The sequence below is a fragment of the Leptonychotes weddellii genome, chromosome 4, assembly GCF_054177405.1.
Source record: "Leptonychotes weddellii isolate Sample4059 chromosome 4, ASM5417740v2, whole genome shotgun sequence".
Classification (NCBI taxonomy): domain Eukaryota; kingdom Metazoa; phylum Chordata; class Mammalia; order Carnivora; family Phocidae; genus Leptonychotes; species Leptonychotes weddellii.
In genome coordinates, this window is record NC_138372.1 from 15391351 (window position 1) to 15410671 (window position 19321).

General features: G+C 57.5%; 1 protein-coding gene across 2 annotated transcripts in view; it reads left to right on the plus strand.

Annotated features, from left to right (window-relative positions):
• EPHA8 (EPH receptor A8) overlaps positions 1-15743 on the plus strand; it is a 30330-nt gene extending 14587 nt beyond the window's left edge. The window contains exons 4-16 of one of the 2 annotated variants that reach the window (XM_081817691.1): positions 1961-2296; positions 6340-6464; positions 6542-6704; positions 7942-8035; positions 9122-9189; positions 10029-10193; positions 10374-10559; positions 10880-10941; positions 11489-11698; positions 12520-12669; positions 12766-12956; positions 13391-13564; positions 13735-15743. In XM_081817691.1, the coding sequence (XP_081673817.1) occupies positions 1961-2296; positions 6340-6464; positions 6542-6704; positions 7942-8035; positions 9122-9189; positions 10029-10193; positions 10374-10559; positions 10880-10941; positions 11489-11698; positions 12520-12669; positions 12766-12956; positions 13391-13564; positions 13735-13849 (2039 nt within the window). In that variant the 3' untranslated portion in view covers positions 13850-15743. The remainder of the gene's footprint in view (positions 1-1960; positions 2297-6339; positions 6465-6541; positions 6705-7941; positions 8036-9121; positions 9190-10028; positions 10194-10373; positions 10560-10879; positions 10942-11488; positions 11699-12519; positions 12670-12765; positions 12957-13390; positions 13565-13734) is intronic. The other variant, XM_081817690.1, reaches the window with a different exon arrangement.
• The last annotated feature ends 3578 nt before the right edge of the window (positions 15744-19321 follow it).

Consider the following 19321-nt stretch of genomic DNA (forward strand, 5'->3'; position numbering starts at 1 on the left):
ATATAGGGTTGGGGGGGGTGACTCTAACTCTGACTCCTCAGGGGTGGCCTTGACCTCTCTGGGAGGGGGTCCCTACCTCCTGTCCTATATCACCTGTCACCTCTCCAGGGACATCTTTCCTTCCTTCCCTTTGTCTTTCCTCTCTGCTTCAGAGGGCAGATGAGAGGAGGCTTTGGTCGTCTCCTGGCCCAGCAGTGATACTGATGTCCCGGGAGCTGGGGTGGGCAAGCCAGAGGAGCCCCCCGATTGCTGTCATCCCTGATGGACCGTTCAGAGCTGCCTTAGTGTGTGGGGGGCTGTGCGTGCATGGGTGTGTATCAGGAATATGCGTGGCTGCCTGCTTGGATGAGGGCGTGCGTGTGTCGGACTGTGTGTGCCCTGGGACACCTGCAGCGAGGATGACACGTGCGTCTGTGTCGGCAGCTGCTCCCATAGAAGATGCCTGCGTAGTGTGTGTAGGCTCGAGTGTGAACATCGGAGTCTTGTGCCCGTGTGGGTGTAAAGGATTGTTAGGGGGGTGTGTGCACCTCCGGGTCCCTGGAGCTCCGAGTCCCCGTAGAGCTTGATTGAATGTGCCTTGTGGGTTCTGCGTGTGGACAGCTGGCCCTGCAGGGGAGGCGTGTGGGCCTGGAGAAGTGTGCTCCCGTGTGCTCGCGCCCTGTGTACCTGAGGGGACTCCGAGGGGCTCTGGCATGTGCCTGCCGGGCTGCGCGACCGTCTCGGCGTCCTGCTCACGGGGCCTGAAGGGGCCTCTCACACTCCCATCCCAGCTCAGCCCACCCCATCTGCCAACCCCGGTCTCTTGGGGTGGGGTGACAGGCGCTTCTCACGGTTCTGACCTGTTCTGCCCCCCAGTCCATCCCAGCCTCAGTCCCCAACCTCCCTCTCCCCCCACGTCCATCACGCCGAGCCCCCAGGCTCCCTGTACATGGCAGGTGAGAGTGTGTGTGCACGTGTGTGCACACACACACACACACACACACTCTGTCTCCCTCCCTCCCTCCCTCCCCTCTTCTGTCCAGACCCATGCATTTACCCCATGTGGGACCTGCCAGGGCAGAAAGGGTGGCTGAGTGACATGGTGACTACTGTGGGCTTCGCAGGCAACGTGAACCCCGCTCTAGGTCATGGACACTTGTACTCAGCGAGCCAGACTCCAGTTTTCCTCCAAATCCACAACTCAGTGCCCTCAGGTTCTGGAAATCTTAAGACTGCAGAAGACTAGGCTTTTAGTATTCCATATCCTTCAGATTCTATGATTCTCTATGATTCTGAGATTCTTCCCTTCTATTTTCTTAAGATCTAAGAGTCCCTGCCTGGGATGCTGAGAACTGAAATTCTAAATCCCAGGGCTCCCCACAGCCTCCCATGTCCTCCAGACTCAAATCCCCACCCCCAGGAGCCTACCCCAGCCCCCAGCCCCAGGTCTCCAGAATCTCTGCACTGCCCAGACTGGGGCTCCGTGGGGGTGGGCTCACCCTGCTGCGGAGACCCCGCCGGGCTGCCCGGCGCCTCCACTGCTCTCCACAGCAGTACTCAGTGATGTGCCCAGTAAACCCAGTACAGGGGTTAAGGAGTGCAGTGTGGATCGCAAATGGCAGGGGCCTTTCACACCCAGGGTAGCTGCTGTGGGCACCCCCCAGGGTTGTCAGCCTCTCACCCTGCTCTGGATGGAAACTGGGAAACACAAACCCGGGATCCCTGTGTTCCGGCAGTGGGATGGTGAGGGGCAAGGGCTTAGCTTTCTGGACACAGACCTGACCCTGTGGTCCAGTCTGATGCTACCTCTGCCGTTAGGGAGCAATCAGAGGCTGGAGAAGGCCATGACCTTACCCTTGAGGACCCCCCCCCGAAAATATCACGGGGGAGTCCCAGCCCTCCCCTGGCCTGATGGGGGGTTGGGGCTGGACCAGCCCAGATAAATGCCCTCCGCTGCCAACAGTCACTCTCTGCTCCCCAGGGCCACCCTCAGCACCGGTGAATCTGATCTCCAGTGTGAACGGCACATCCGTGACCCTGGAATGGGCCCCTCCCCTGGATCCGGGCGGCCGCAACGACATCACGTACAATGCAGTGTGCCGCCGCTGCCCTTGGGCGCTGGGCCACTGCGAGACCTGCGGGGGCGGCCCCCGCTTCGTGCCGCGGCAGACAAGCCTGGTGCGGGCCAGTCTGATGGTGGCCAACCTGCTGGCCCACATGAACTACTCCTTCTGGATCGAGGCTGTCAACGGTGTGTCCGACCTGAGTCCCGAGCCCCGCCGGGCAGCTGTCGTCAACATCACCACGAACCAGGCAGGTAGGCGGAGAGGCTCTGTCCCGCAGCTGCCCCAGCTCCTGGCCCTGGCGGGATCGAGTGCGATCACGGGCTCCCTGTGGCCTTCCGGGCGAGGGCCTGTCTCCCCTGGCCCTGCCTTCCTCCCCAGGACTCGGAGCTCCAGGCTCTCCACGCCCTTAGAAGAGTAGAACATACCCTGTAGGTGGGAGGAAGCCAGCCAGGTCAGAGACAGGCTGGCCCGGCATTCGTAGGTTCCAGAACTTTCTCTCCGCCTCTGTTTCTTCCCTGGTGCTTTGGCAATAACAGTACCTTCCTTGGGTACCAGGATGAAGCTTAAGTGGGAGAAATGAACATGCTTAGCCCGGCACCTGGCCCAAGGTCCCTGCTCCATAAATGTCATTAAAAGATAAAATCACTCCGATTATCATTTTCCAGAACACCTGCCACCGCTGCCCCTGGGATGGATTTAGTTGCATTGGTTTGGACAGCAGCCATTGATCTCTGGGTTCCTAGCCAGTTGTTGGGCTGAGTTCAGCCCCTGGAGCCCCTCTCTTTCCCAATTCTGGCGGGTCCTGCCTGTCAAGTGACGGCCCGACCCAAGAGCCCACCAGCCCACGGCAGCTTCGCCATCAACAGCCACCCCAGCACACGTCTAGGACTGCTGTGGCCCTCGCCCCATCCCTGGCCCAACAGAAACCTCACCATGTCACCGAGGAGGAGACCAAGGCTCTGTGTCACCACGTAGGAAGTAGCAGAGTTGGGATTCGAACCCAGGTCTGTCTCGCCCCCAAGTGAAAGGGGACTCCCGACTGTGAGCCCAGGGCACCCCCTCTCTGATGCCAGGGCTTCACCCACTCGAGGGACTCTCATCCGGCCAGCGTTTGTAGGGCACCCACAGAGTGCCCAGCCTTGTCCCTGGGGCTGGTGACACGGTGGGAATAGGCCTGTGTGTCTGGTGCTTGTGGCCCTGCCCTTGCCCACTGGTCTCCAGGGAGACGGGGGCAGGTGGCTGGCTGGGGGGGAAGGGGGAGCCCCAGAGCCCACCACCATTTCTGACAGCATCAGTATGCTTCATCATGGAGAGAAAAACCCTCCCTTGAAGGCACGCTCCCTTCTAGCCACCAGACCCGTTCTCTTCCCAGGGAACCTTCCTGAAAGAGCTGTCTGTGTGGCCTTCTCTGCGTCCTCTTTCTGTGAGCCTCTTCAGGCAGCTCCAGTCAGGCGCATTTCCCCAGCTGTCCACTGAAGCTCAGTGTCCCCACCTGGCCACATGCAGTGGGGACTTCTCTCCCTGGTCTTTCCTCCCTCGTGGAACACTTTTGTCTTGCCCCCATGCCCTGCCCTTCTCCATCCCTGCCAGCCCCTCTTCTCGAAACAGCCTCGGAAGGCTGGAGGACCCCATGCTTGTCCCGGACCCTCCTCTCTTCCCTGTTCAGCCGGGGCCACCTTTTCTGAGTGACCTTACCAGGGCCCATGGCTAGGAACCCCACTGTCATGCTGACATTTTGTCACCAGCACAGACCTCTCCCCTGAGGACCAGCCCCCGGCACCCCCAGACCTGCACCTCCCACAGGCCCCGCCCCAGGACATGGCACCACTGTTCGTGGGGTCGCTCAAGCCCCAAAGCGCATTGTCATCCGGACTCTCCCTCCCTGTCTCCGTACCACATCCACCCACCTGCCAGGCCCACTGGGCCTCCCTCCAGGTGACCATCTCCGCTTCAGCCTCCTTCTGATCCATCTCTCTAAGCTCAGGCTGCCCTAACAAAATACCATAGGTTGGGGGCTTAAACCACAGAAATGTATTGATCACAGTTCTTGAGGCTGGAGGTCCAAGATCAAGGTGCTGGCCAATTTGGTTTCTAGGGAGAACCTTCTTCCTGCCTTCTGGCTGTGTCCTCACAAGGCAGAGAAAGAGAGAAGTCCGGTGTCTCTTCTAACAAAGGCACTAATCCCACAGGGAGGACCTCGCCTGCATGACCCCATCTACACCTAATCATCCCCCTAAGGCCATGACGACAAATACTATCAAGTTGGGGGTTAGGGCTTCAATGTATGAATTTGGGGAGGGGACACAGTCCAGTCCACAGCACATCCCCACCCCCATCCTGTGTTGTCTGGACAACCCCAGGAGCCCGCTCCCCCTCGCCCCGTGATGCCGTCTCACACCACATCCTGAATGAGCTTTAAAAGTGTAAGTGAGGTCTGGTCACACGTGAGCCCTTTACCAGCTTCAGCCTGAGCTCAGATCCCACTGAGACCCTCCCAGGGCCAGGCCAGGGCGCACCCATGCCCCCACCCTGCCCACCTCTCCAGCCTCACCCACCTACTCTCGCCTGGCTCCCTCCCTTGCATCCACACCAGCCTCTCGTCCCTCCGTCCATCTCTTGGAGCCACCGAGCCCTTCCGTGCCTTGGCCTTTTCCGTCTGAGCGACAGGCTCCTCTCTGTGATGTTGGGTGGCTGGTTCCTTCAGTCCTCGGTTCCACTGTCATCCCTGCCCTGGGGAGGCCCACCCTGACCACCCCAGCTAAAATGGCCCCGTTTCCCCCAGCCTCCTATGCATACAAGGTCTGCTCCATCACACGCCGTGCCTTTTTCCTGTCCCTCCTGTGATTACGTATCGATTCGTTTTCTTATTTACTTTCTGTCTCTCTATAGATGATAAGCTCCTTGAGGGCTGCCTTGCTCACTATGGATCCCCAGGTCCTAGCGGACCACAATGCATGTGGAAGGCATTCAGGAATTCTGGGGGGGCCTGGGGCAGACAACAGCCTTGAGCAAATGGGTGAGGTCTGGCTTCAGGGACTGCAGGGCCTCCCCTCTCCTTCCCCTCCCCCTCCCCTCCTCCTTTTCCTCCCCTCTCCTCCTCTCTGTCCCCCTTCTCTACAGCCATCTCCTCCTTAGAGCCGCTCTGGTGCCCCCACCCTGTTTCCCTCCCACCTCTGTGCTCCGGTCCCCTCACAGGGCACCTCTTGCCTTGACAGTTCTTTGTTTTTTAAGGGGCACCCACATACTGCTGGCAGTATCAGATCCTTACCTACGGGCAGGTGGTGCTGCTGGCTTCCCTTTCTGGATGGGGAAACTGCCACCCCAGACAGTAACGGTCCCAGCCAGCCAGCCAGAGGAGGCCGGGTTGTGACCCAGGCCCGATGCCCAGGCTGATAGGGGCCCGGTACCACATACTCCAACTTAACTCTGGAGTTACTTCTTTCTCTTTCACATCAAAGTCACCCAGCAACATTTGGTGGGCACCTACCCTGTGTAACCCCTGCCTTCAGGGAGCTCCAGGTGTGTGGGGGGTGCAGGGGGGGACAGGATGCCCAGATAGGGGGACAGGGGAGGTGTTGGGCAGAGAGTCAGCCTGGCTGCACCCAGCTGTATCTGGCACTTTCCAGCAGACTCACCTCGGGAGTAGGGGCAGTGAACGCAGGAGGGAAGGAGGGAAGGGGTGACTCAGTCACTGTGTGAGGGGGTGAACGGGTGACCTGGTGTGACACAGGAATCCTGGGGCTCAGGTGTGCCCAGCTCATGGCCTTTCCCCGAGTATCAGAGCTGCTGCCGTCCTACCCTCCAAACCCAGGCAGTGAGGACGCGGGGTCCTTCCTTCTTCCCCTCTCCTTCCTCTTCCTCAGGTACTCCTGAGAGCCTGCCCCACCCCAGGCCCTTGGTGATAGAGACATCCGGTGATGGGGCCCCAGGGCGGCGAGAGTGTCTGCTTGACGGGGGCTGGGGGGGGTGGTCCAGCATTCTTCCAGGGGATGGGCCTGGCCAGCGAGAAGGAGGAGGCAGTGAAAGTTGGGGGAGTCGGGCATCGTCTGGGTCAAGGTAGCCCCAGCATCCTAGAGCAGAGCCAGGCTGTGCCGCCCCCAGGGGGGCAACCAGAGCGGCCGCCGATGATTTGCTAGGAGGATTGGAGGGTGCTGGCTCCCCTGGATGGGGGAGGGGGGGGCGGGCAGGACAGTTGGCAAGGTGAGCACGGCCCAAGCCAGCATCCCTGGGACAGAGACCAGTCTCCGTTATCCCCGATGCACCCATCTGACGGCGGCTGGCCTCCGTCCCCTAGCCCCGTCCCAGGTGGTGGTGATCCGCCAGGAGCGGGCCGGGCAGACCAGCGTGTCCCTGCTGTGGCAGGAACCAGAGCAGCCCAATGGCATCATCCTGGAGTACGAGATCAAGTACTACGAGAAGGTACCAGCGGGGAAGGGCAGAAGGGGGAGGGGAAGCAGGCGGGAGGACCCTGGGCTGACCACCCCTCTCCTGGGCAGGACAAGGAGATGCAGAGCTACTCCACCCTCAAGGCTGTCACCACCAGGGCCACTGTCTCGGGCCTCAAGCCGGGCACCCGCTACATGTTCCAGGTCCGAGCCCGCACGTCCGCCGGCTGCGGCCGCTTCAGCCAGGCCATGGAGGTGGAGACCGGGAAACCCCGTGAGTGCGGGGAGCGGGGAGGGCGAGGGAGCTGGGCCAGGCCAGGTGCCGGGGGGCCCTGGTGGCCAAGCTGGTGCTTGTGTTGGAGTGGCATTTTTACAGGTGGAACACGGAGGCCCAGAGAAGGGAGGTAACTTGCCCAAGGTGACGGAGCCAGGGACGGCCCACCAAACACTGGCTGTCACTGAGTTATCAGTGAGTCTGGCCGGCATCATGGTGCCCTTTGCCAACAAGATCACTTATGCTTGTCCTAGAGACCCTCCAGTGAGTTGCCATTATCCACATCCCCATTTCACAGAGGAGGAAAATGAGGACCAGAGCAGTAGAGTGAATTGGCCAAGGTCACTCAGCAGAGCAGGATTTGAACCTGGTCAGTCTGGGGACAAATTCCGTGCCCCTTCCCCAGTCTCCTCCTGCCCCCAGGCTCCAGAACAGTGGTTCTCACGGCACGGGCTGGGACCAGCAGCAGCACCTGGGAGGTTTTGGAAATGCTGATTCTCAGGCCTTACCCCAGACCTTCTGAATCAGAAACCCTGGGGTGGGGGCCCAATAATTCAGGTTTTATCAAGGCCTCAGGGTGATTCTGAGGCACATTCAAGCTTGGGAATGCCCTGCCCCCATCTCCAGCTTCTTGGAGTCTTCTCTATGCTCTCTATACTGGGGTACCCTCCCGGGTGTGGTGCTAGGATTGAAAGGTTCAAGGCCGAGTTGATGGTGTGTCTCAAGTGCTCTGAGGTCTCACACCTTGTTGAGACTGCCCCGCTCGGAATCCTGCCCGGCTCCATCCCATTTACTGTGTGGTCTTGAGTAAGTTCCCCAAGTCTCTGAACCTCAGTGTTCTTGTCTAAAAACTGAAGATAATACTAGGATCTCTTGTAATTGGGACTGGAACGTGCACCTCTCAGCACATTTGGCTTTGTTACTGTTTGAACAACAGGCAGGACAGGCACATTACAGGTGGAAAACACAGGCTCCGAGAAGTCTAGAGCTTCTCTGGGGCTCACACAGTCCCGGGAAGTGCTGACACCGGGGTGGGAAGCCGGGAAGCCTGCGGCAGCAGGGTCTTGAAGGGGCAGCTTAGTAGAGGGGAAGGTGGGGGCAGAGGAGGAGGCGTCCTGTGACCCTGACCCAGGGCTGACTCACAGCTGAGGATGCTGCCCACCGGGCCCACCCGGGAGAGCCACCAGATCCCTGGGCCTGAGAGGCCGGTTCCCCCACGCTGCTCTCCCCCAACTAGGGCCCCGCTACGACACCCGGACCATTGTCTGGATCTGCCTGACGCTCATCATGGGCCTGGTCGTGCTTCTGCTCCTGCTGATCTGCAAAAAGAGGTGGGTGGTCCTGGTCCCTGCCACCCGAAGGCCCTCCTCTGGAGCCCTGTGTCTCCAGCCTGTCCCAAGCCCCACCAAGACAGTGGTCCCCTTGCACCTAGGTCTGGGTTCACTTCCGGGTATACCTGTTCTTCTTTCCTCCCTCGTGGAACACTTTCGTCTTGCCCCCATGCCCGGCCCTTCTCCATCCCTGCCAGCCCCTCTTCTCAAAACAGCCTCGGAAGGCTGGAGGACCCCACGCTTGTCCCGGACCCTCCTCTCTTCCCTATTCAGCCGGGGCCAACTTTTCTGAGTGACCTTACCAGGGCCCATGGCTAGGAACCCCACTGTCATGCTGACATTTTGTCACCAGCACACACCTCTCCCCTGAGGACCAGCCCCCGGCACCCCCAGACCTGCACCTCCCACAGCCTCCCCCCAGGACATGGCACCACTGTTCGTGGGGTCGCTCAAGCCCCAAAGCCCGTTGTCATCCAGACTCTCCCTCCCTGGCGCCATACCACATCCCCTCACCTGCCAGGCCCACGGGGACTCCCTCCAGGTGACCTCCTCCACCTCATTTAATCCTGTGATGCGGACATTCTGGTGTCACTTTGCAGGTGAGCTAGTTGGGGATCAGAGAGGTTAGGCCTCTTCTGCCAAGCAGATGTCAGAACTGGGACAGAAACCCAGGTCTGTAAAAACTAAAGTCATCGTTCCCTCCCCCACTCCATCCCAGAGAGAGGTGGAGACAGGACACTGTGCCTCGTGGGGGCTTAGGAGCCCAGTCAGCGAGGCCTGGAAACATCGTCCTGTACATGGAGACACGGGCCCAGGGAAGAGAGGGGGCTGGCCAAGGTCACACAGTATTATAAATACCAGAAGCCTCCTGTCCCCACCCCCCAAGGGTGGTTTCATGTAAAATGGGGCTTATGGTGTGTAGACTGCTGTGCGGGCCAAGCGCACTTGACTTCGTAAACTGCAATTGTCAGAGATGTCACCCTCCAGCCGGGTTGAGAGCCTGAGGGCGGGGACTCCCCTAGGAGGGAGGGATTCTGATCTGTCCCCGAATGGGGTCAGGGCTGAGGCTAGGGCTGCCCTCCACAGGCACTGCGGCTACAGCAAGGCCTTCCAGGACTCGGACGAGGAGAAGATGCAGTATCAGAATGGGCAGGGTGAGTGCAGGGGCCCAGGCACACGGGGCAGAGAGGAGGTCATGGTGGGAGCCGGCGCTGGTCTGGGGAGGGGACAGGCGGGGAGGAGCAGGGTGCCCACGGAAAAGACGAGAGCCCCGGAGATAGCAGGATGTCAGAACCCCGAGACCTCAGAGGCAGAGTGCTGTTCACCCTTACTGGGTTGGCAGACTCCAGCAAGGATGCTAGAAATCCTCTGCCCCGGAAATGCACACATTTGTGCACTCACACACAGTTTTGCCTACAGTTTGGGAGGCGGCGTGTCATATTCTCTTGGATAAGAACCCATGCTACAGAGAGCTTTCCCAGGACCCTGCAGAGACCCCAGAAAACGAGGCAAATAGGAGAGAGCCTACCTCCGTGCTTCATGTCTGTGCCCGTGGTAGACATTAGTATAAATTGTGGTACCGATTCTCAGTGAGCTTCGTGCAGCTTCAGAATCCTTCTTAACGCAGTTTTCTAAAGAACTCCTTTCGATCAAATTTGGCGTTTGTGATGTAAACGTTTTTGCTACATTTCTACCCCAGAGCAATTTAAAAAGACCTTAAAGACTCTAGAAGTGACCCCCCAAAAACAACAGATATGCTCAGAACTCACTGGAGACCCCAAAGTCCCCTAGAAAGCCCATAGCTCCTCCATAGAGAGCCCATTTTCACTTGGTAAGCACGTATTGGACACCTGCTGTTTGCCCCCACAACCTGAGCTTCCTGGGGATGCTCCTTACCCTCCACGCCCCACCCCAGACCTATCCCAGGCCCACGGAATGCTGCGAGAGACAGTCTCCTGCGTCCCACTGATGGCCTTCTCTCCTGGCCCCTCAGCACCCCCACCTGTCTTCCTGCCCCTGCACCACCCCCCGGGGAAGATCCCACAGCCCCCGTTCTATGCAGAACCCCACAATTATGAGGAGCCAGGCCGGGCGGGCCGCAGTTTCACCCGAGAGATTGAAGCCTCCAGGATCCACATCGAGAAAATTATCGGCTCTGGTGAGCCTTGGGGGTTGTGAAGGTGGGGACAGCACAGAGGGGTGCCTGGGGGAGGGGTGCCCAGGGCAGGGCGAGGGGGGATCACGGAGCACACGCTGGGGAAAGGGGGAGTGCCGGGGTCCAGGTGCAGAGTGGAGGGTCCCACAGCCGTCCCTTGCCTACCCCACTCGGGGCCCACAGGAGAGTCCGGGGAAGTCTGCTGTGGGCGGCTGCAGGTGCCGGGGCAGCGGGACGTGCCCGTGGCCATCAAGGCCCTCAAAGCCGGCTACACCGAGAGACAGCGGCGGGACTTTCTGAGTGAGGCGTCCATCATGGGTCAGTTTGACCACCCCAATATCATCCGCCTAGAAGGTGTCGTCACCCGTGGTAGGTGCCAGGCGAGAGCAGCCTCACCCTACAAGGTCCCTCCTGCCCCAGGACAGAAGTCTGGGTCCATCCCTGGACCACCGTGCTCTGCCCCTGCCCTGCCCCTGTTCCCCCTCCATCCCCCTGGTTCAGGTCCCCGGATGACTTGGTTGGGGAGGGGGGCCAGAGGCCGGGACCCCAGTGGGAACCCTAGGCTCCCTGAAGCCCTCCGTGCTAGCCCACCTCTTGGCAGCTCACAGAGGGGCCATGTTCCTGGGGTCTCTGATCAACAGACCTGATCCCCCCACCAAGAGCCACCCCCTCCTTCTACCCCTCCCCAGGCCGCCTGGCAATGATCGTGACCGAGTACATGGAGAACGGCTCTCTGGACGCCTTCCTGCGGGTGTGTGCCCCACCTTGCCTTCCCCGTGGGTTGGGAGGGGGTAGGGAAGTTCAGTCTGAGTGATGGGAGATAACGTCAGGCCTCCAAACACCCGCAGGAGCTTGGACCCAGTGGACCTGGGGTAGGGGAGTGAGGAATAGGGAGGGGTCTTAATCAAATTGTCTTGCAGCCCCCCTTCACATGAAGGGCCCTCCGCAGCATGGGGTCCTCTGCCCTGCACACAGGCTAAGAGGGGTGCCTCCGTGGAGACCCAGTGCCCCAGCCAGCTGGGAGGCATGGCGGGTGTGGTGGAAATGGCTAGCCTCCAGCCCCCGCCCTGTCATTTATTTGCTGAGTGTTCAGGCCCAGGGCTTCACCTCTCTGGGCCTCCGTTTCTCCTTCTGCAAAATGGGTAAGAAGTCATCACAGCCCCACCTCCCTCTCAGGGTCGCTATGAGCGTAAACGAGACCATGAGAAGGAGCTGAAACAGGAACGTGCTTCATAAGAAGTGAAGATACTTTGCAAGCGGCGTGAGCCTTGCTGAAGCCCAGCCATGTCCCCCTACAGACTCACGACGGGCAGTTCACCATCGTGCAGCTGGTGGGCATGCTCAGAGGCGTGGGGGCCGGCATGTGCTACCTCTCGGACCTGGGCTACGTCCACCGAGACCTAGCTGCCCGCAACGTCCTGGTTGACAGCAACCTGGTGTGCAAGGTGTCCGACTTCGGGCTCTCCCGGGTGCTGGAGGACGACCCTGACGCAGCCTACACCACCACGGTGCGTGGTCCCCCCACTTTCCAGTGGGACTGGGGAGGGCTCCCCCACACGTAGTGAAGTGAAGCTGGAAATGTTGGGGTTGCCTTCAACCTGGGGCAAGTCCTACCTCTTCTCTGTACCTCGGTTTCCCCCTCTGGGAATTGGGAGCCCCCTTTCCCACCTTGCCTGTATACTGGGTGGCCTGGAGAGACACCAGGGCTGGTCCCCACTGTCACTCAGTCTCTGGGAGGTTTTGGGAGGGTCCGTGTCTGTCTGAATCACAAATCCACTGCACATCTGTCTGTAAGGATTGGCTAAACACTAGTGTCCGCAGAACCTGTTCCATAGAGACGCGGGCTTCTCGAGAGAAGCCTTGGGGGCCACCTTCAAGGCAGGAGGCTGAGTGGGCCGGGGCTCGGGCCTGCCCACCCTGCCTCAGTGAGAAGCTTCCGTCGGGGTCTGAGCATCTGAGCATCTGGACAAGGTTTCCCTTAGAGAAAGGATTTTGTGACAAAAACAGAAACAAACAAGAAGGAAAGGAAGGAAGAGCAGTGAGATAATGAGCAAGCCATGTCCCGCGGGCTTCGTCCCTTGTCGGGGTATCAGCCTGTTAACTAACTGGCGCTTACTGAGCAGCTACTATGTTCCAGGCACACCACACACTTCCTTCGCTCAGTCTTCAAAATAGCCATGAGTGCGGGTCCCCCGAGCAGAACAGGGGCTCTAGGCAGGTGGAGGCCGTGGCTCCGCTCCTGGGCTGCCCAGTTCCCAGCCCTGACCCAGCGCTCGGCTCCCCGCCTCGGGCTGGGGAGAGGCCCTCAGGACTTGTGTGTGTCTTGCAGGGAGGCAAGATCCCGATCCGCTGGACGGCCCCCGAGGCCATCGCTTTCCGGACCTTCTCCTCGGCCAGCGACGTGTGGAGTTTCGGTGTGGTCATGTGGGAGGTGCTGGCCTACGGGGAGAGGCCCTACTGGAACATGACAAACCGTGACGTGAGTCCGGGACCCCGGCTGGGCAGAGGCCACGTGGGACGTCGGAGGGGGCGGGCGGCCTCCAGCCCAGCATTGTGCTTGCCCCCCCAACCCCAGGTCATCAGCTCCGTGGAGGAGGGGTACCGCCTGCCCGCGCCCATGGGCTGCCCCCGCGCCCTGCACCAGCTCATGCTTGACTGCTGGCAGAAGGACAGGGCCCAGCGGCCTCGCTTTTCCCAGATCGTCAGCGTCCTCGATGCCCTCATCCAGAGCCCTGAGAGTCTCAGGGTCACTGCCACTGTCAACAGGTGCCTGGGGCCCACCCCAGCTCTGCCCAAGCCCAGCTGCTCTCCCAGCATTTCCCCAGATAAGGCCCAGACTTAGTGTGAGCCCTGACAATGGGACCACACCTAGCTGGGGTCTCAAAGCCCTGACCTGCCTTGTCCCCTGACGCTTGTCAAGGCTGGACCCCTGACCCCTGCCTTACCTGGGCCCCTGAGCCCTGAGCTTCCTGGGCCCCTGACCCCTGTCCTGCCTGGGCCCCTGAGCCCTGAGCTTCCTGGGTCTCAGCCCGGTCCTGCCTGAGCTTTCCTCAGCCCTCTGCTTTTCAGGCTTGGGGCTAGCCTGTCAGACCCTTTGCCCACTACCGAGCCTGCATGGATGCTGAGGGTGACTAGTCCCAGGGTCCCTGAGGAGGGCAGAGGCCCTGGCAGGCCACTTACCAAGGGCCCTTGTGCCTCAGGTGCCCCCCCCCTGCCTTTGCCCAGAGCTGCTTTGACCTTCGTGGGGGCGGGGGTGGCGGCGGGGGCCTCACCGTGGGGGACTGGCTGGACTCCATCCGCATGGGCCGCTACCGGGACCACTTCGCCGCCGGCGGGTACTCCTCCCTGGGCATGGTGCTGCGTATGAATGCTCAGTGAGTGAAGGGTCGGGCGGGGCCCGTGGGGGTGCGGACAGGGGAGGAGGGCAGGGGCCCAGAGGCAGGGCCACCGAGGAGGTTGGAAGCTCCAGGGAATGGGTCTACCCCTGGCCCCATGGTTCCCGGCCTCCCAGGCCGACCAGGTCAGCACTACACTTCCTTCACAGGGACGTGCGTGCGCTGGGCATCACCCTCATGGGCCACCAGAAGAAGATCCTGGGCAGCATCCAGACCATGAGGGCCCAGCTGACGAGCACCCAGGGGCCCCACCGGCACCTCTGAGCCAAGGCCAGTGGGGCCTGGGCAGCAACTCAAGCAGACCCGGGACATGTCGGCCATCAGAGGACTTGCAGGGTTGGCGGGGGGTCAGGCAGCCCCCCAAGCCTCTGTCCCTCCTCTCAGGTGCCAAGATCTCCACCACAGGACCTGGACTTAGCAGGGCTCAGGCTGCCTGGGAAGGGGCGTTCGGTGCCCAGCTTGGCTGCGACATCTGCCCCCAGGGCGGAGGGGCTTCTCTTCCCCAGAGGCTGGGGCCTCAGTGACACGGAGCCTGACAGAGACGTCACTCGGCTGCCTCCGTGTGTGCGTGTGTGTGTGCGTGTGTGTGTGTGTGTGTAGGGATGTTTTCATGAGGTCGTGGGAGCCTTTGTGACCATGTGTGCGTGTCCACCCATCAGGTCCGAGCACGGATGTGTGCTTATGGCGTGCATGCTTTTCCATTATGGTGGGGGGCACACGTGCGTGACCGTGGATGAATGAGGACGTGTGTCACAGGCCTGTGAGCACAGAACTTGGTGTGACGCTGCCCACTGAGTATGGGCCCAGGCCCCAGCACCCACAGGGACTAGGGAGAGGCTCATGCCCACCTCCCCCCACACCTGGAGGCTGGAATTAGGGGCCACTTTGGGGCTGCACCAGCACCAGGCCCACCCTCATTTCAGCCCGGGCAGGCCCTCCCCCGGCTCTCTCTCAGGTCTGAGCCCTCCCTCTAGCAGGTGGGGGGCCACCTGCAGCCTCCACCTGGCTCCCACCGCTGCTTCCACAGGAAAACAGGGTTCCCGGCCAGCCCCTCTGGCTGCCTACTGGGTAGACATCGCTGTAGAGTACACAAGATGCCCTCAGCTGGACTTGGCTGCCTGGTCAGCGGCCAGGGCCGTGAACTTCCCTCTGGGCCCCAGTGCCCCTCCATGTCCCAGGGCTCCTCACTTGGAAGACCCTCTGCCAACCTCTCACTGCCCAGCCCTGGCCTGCGCCCCTCCCTCCTCAATCCTAAGATCAGGGACCATAAGATCCCAGATTTTCAGCCCCACGTCCACCCCCTCTTGTGCCACCTGGGGAGACCAAGACCTAGAGAGGGGGGTGTGCCTTGTCCAAGGTCACACAGCAACCAAGTTTTAGAGCTGAGGCCGCCTGCCTCCCAGCCCAGGGCTCTTTCCCCCACACACCATCCCACACTGACAGCTGTGGGTGAGAGGGGGCTTCGGAAGCTCCCCCACCCTGAGACTGACCCTCCCCTTTACGGCCCACCAGGGTATGTAAATATCTTTTTTCTACCATGCCAGAATATTTTTTCCTCGCTCCTGACAATGCAAAAATGGTCTTCAAAGCACATAAAGAGCACCCAGGGTGAGAAAGCACCATCCCAGGGGAAGCTTGGTGGGCAGGGCCCAAGGAACCCCACTGGGCAGGTTGCCTTGTGCCCCCTGCCGGCCCCAGAGGGAGGGGCAAGCCCAGCTCCCCACCCCCTGCGCAGCCCTCCCCCTAGCCAGCACAGCTGTTCTGCAGAGACACCAGCACTGAGCCCCCCCCTTCCTCCTGCAATAATTTGGGGAGTCTCAGCCCCGCCTAGGTGCTGCGGCCAGCTCTCTACACCTCTATATATTATATTACTATATAGCTGAGCTGTTCTTCCTTCCTATGGAAGTCGGAAACATGGTCAGGACACGATCCAGGGAGGACCCTGTCTGCCTCCCACCCCCACCCCACTCTCACCCAGTTCCTGGTCTCTGATCCTCACAGTCAGGGTGGACATGGAGGGCCCGGCACTTGCAAAAGTGTGGCCCCTGCCCCGGGCGTGAGGTACCCTTGGGGTCCCAGGGATCTGCTTCTCTGTGGTCTTCATCCTGAGTCTTGAACTTGCCCACAATGAGAATAAATTCTGCCTCATTCTGCCTCATCTTTGCCTGTGTCCCCCATCTTTTCCCCATCCTTTCAACCTCAACATCACCTGGTAAGAGAGCAGCCTTATGCTGTGCACCTACTGTATGCATCCCATACATTTTTTCTGCTCTGATCTTCTCATCTATCCCAGGAGATAGGATTCATGCACCAATTTTATATATGGGGAGGCTGAGTCTTACAGAGGTCAAGTCACCTGAAGTCAAGTTTGGGGGATACTGAGCCAGGACCCTGGTTTTTCCAACTCCAAAGCCCATGCTCTGCTAGGAAGCACCCCCACAGGCCCCAAATTCTCTCTTTCAAGATGTGCAGATGGTGCTTAACACTGGAGCACAGTTGCTTGCAAGCGAGCATTGCCCTTGCCTCAAGTGCTCTTATGGAAGAAAGATCTCCTCTGGCGGAGGAACACATGAAGGAAGGAGCATTTCATAGGAACAACTTCCTTGGGACCAACGGGTCCATTGAGAGACCTGGGTGCCATGGGCAGGGGAGGGATGCAAGTACGTGCTATAGTGACATCAGGGGCTGAGGACTCATCTCTGCTCCAGGGGAGGGCGCACAGCAGGAGCCAGGGCAGCGGCATCGGGGGCAGAGCAGAGCCCTACTGTGTCCATTTGGGGAAGATGCCCCTGAGGATCCTACTGATGAGCAAGCAGATGATCTCCAGCGGCTCGTCAAGCTGAGGGAAGGATCTTCATTCCTGCACCTCCCTCAAATTGGAAACGTAGACCAAGGAGAAAACATCTTACTGTGTTCCCTTCATTGTCTCACTAATAATGCCAACAGCCCTATGAGATTGGTAATATTGTCTCCATCTTACAGTTGGGCACAAGCATGCTCAGGCCAGTGTCCCAACTGGCAGAATGACCACGTAAAGCTAGAACTGTCTGATTTCTAGCCAGGTGTGTTTCTCCTGAAACTCTAAACTCTGCTCCAGGCCTCCTCCCCATGGCACCAGCCATTTCCTATGAGGAAGAACTTGTTACTACACACTTCTTTCCCTAAGGGAAGGAATCGTCAGGGCCTCTGGAGCACTTGCTATGTGCTGGGTGACACTGGGGGATACAAAGATGAAGGCAGACCCTTCAGAAGCCAAAACTAGGTGGAGGTATGGAATGCACAAGAGTGGCTCCCAGCCAGATGGCTATGCTAAGTGTCCAGGAAATGGGGCACACAAAAGGATCAGGGGAAATTAGAGGAGAGAAAGCCTGGAGGGCCAGGGCTGTCACCAAGGACTTCCTGGAGGAGGAAGCATTCAGCTGGGCATTGAAGGACGAGAAGGATTTGGTGGTTCATTTCCCTTGTGTGAGGATGGATGCAGAGAAGAGGAAGAATAATAGCCAGAGAAGAAACAATGGGGTCCCTGTCTAGGAAGCCTTGCTATCATAAAGTCAGCTAGTCCCCTCCAATTTAATCTATACATTGTATTTCCAATAAAATTTGCAGTGGAGTTTTCTCTGCAACTTGACAAGGTCATCCCAAAATGTATATGGAATAATAACCTAGAATAGCCAAGACAATTTTGAAGAAGAAAAAAGAGGAAGAGGAAAGGAACCCCACCCTACCAAATGTCAACAATTACTATACAGCTCTAATAATTAAGATAGTTTTATTTGGTTCTGGGAATACAGAAACAGTTAAAAAGAATAGAGAATAATAATGCTTAGGGATGGATCCAAATATATATGAGAGTTTGAAACATGACAAGGGGCAAAGGATGGTCTAGTTAATGGGTGATATTAGGACAATTAAATACCCCCATAGGAAAAGATAAAATTGGATCCCTGCTCATACCACTCACAAAATAAATTCCAGGTTGATTAAGGTTTAAATGTAAAGAGCAGACCATAAAACTTTCAAAGGAAAACAGGAAGATAACTTTATAACCTTAGAGCAGAAAATAAGCAAGACACAAAAAAGCACAAATGATAAAGGAAAACAATGTTAAACCTTATTTCAATCAAATTGGAAACTTCTACATGGCAAAAAAGAAATAGATTTGTTAGAGCCATAGCTGGGGGAATATTTGCAAGCTGTATGACCAACCAAGAGAGAATTCGTTTCCAAAACAATTTTTTTTTTTATTTCAAAGAATCAATTTACCAAAACATTTCAAAGCATAACAAAGTGGGCAAAGATTCGAACAGACAAATAAAAGATGAAGAAATTTGAATGGCCAATAAAGGTATAAAAGATATTCTCAACATCACTAGTAAACATGGAAATGCAAATTAAAACAATAACGAGATAGGTATTACACCAATTTGATTGGGAAACTTAGTCTATAACGCAGGCATTGATGAAGGTGTTGGGGGAATAGGAACGTTTATAAACCACTAGTGGAAATGTAATTTGGTGCGACTACTTTGGAGAGCAATTTGGAAACACTTAGTAAATTTTAAGATGAGCAAATCTAAGACCAAGCAGCTCCACCTTAGTGTGTGTTTGTCTTAGATTAAGTTCCCTAAGTAGTGCCTGAGATTCTTGTGCAGGTGATTTACTGAGGGAGCGCTCCCAGGTGAAGGAGAGAGGGGAAGGCAGATAGGGTGGGAGGGAATGCTAGGCAACAATATGTTCTTGTTGGAGATTAGCTTCAATCTGATGCCGCAGGGAGCTCTGGAGCATTAATAGCAACACAGAGTTGATCTGCCTTGAAGCAAGGGGGCCAGACTTGTACCCTTGTCAGTCATTGATTACCCATAGGCTGCCTGCTCCATTGTGGGAGGGTGGGTGGTGTTGTATAGTATATCTTCTTGGGCGAGGAGGTTCCCAGGAAGGGAGCAGCTATGGGCTCTTAGCAGCCAACACTTAGGGCAGCTGCAGAATGAGTGCACCTGCAGGTCAAAGGAATCTGGGCAGGTCACCCACAGTGTTTTCTATGCATCCTAGGGAAACTCATACTCACATGCAAAAGGATACATGTCCAAGGATATTCACTGCACCTTAGTATGTAATAGAAAAATGAGGAGCAGCCTAACTCCTCTCAGCAGGGGAACAGGAAAATAAGCTGCTTTATAAGTACAATGAAATCATCTATCACAGTTAAAATGAACAAACTAGATCAACATGTACCAATAGGGATAAGTCTCTATGACATAATATGGAGTGAAAAAATAAACTACAAAGGAATATGTACAGTATTATACTATTTATGTAAACTTTAAAAATATATGTCACAATAGAATTACAGGTTTTGGATGCATAACTCGATAATAACAATACAAAAACATGCCTGGGACAGAAAAACACTGGCTTCAGCTCAGTCAGTTCTGGGGAAGAAGAGCAAGGGGTATTGAGCTGGATTGACTGTGTTTTATTTGTTTTCCTTTTTAAAAAGAGAGGGTTGTGAGGCAAATATGGGGAAATGTTAACACCCATTTAATCCTGGGGGGCACATCCGCGTCTGTTACTTTATGAGTTTTCTGTATATTGAAATGTTTTATAATTAAAAATAAAGATGTGTAAAAACCACAAGGGAGGAAGGAGTTCCGAGAGCTGCCCTCAGGAAGCTCAGTGTCTCCTGAGAAATAGGATCAGGCTTTGGCGAGGGCGGGGGGGGGGGGGGGGGGGGGGGGG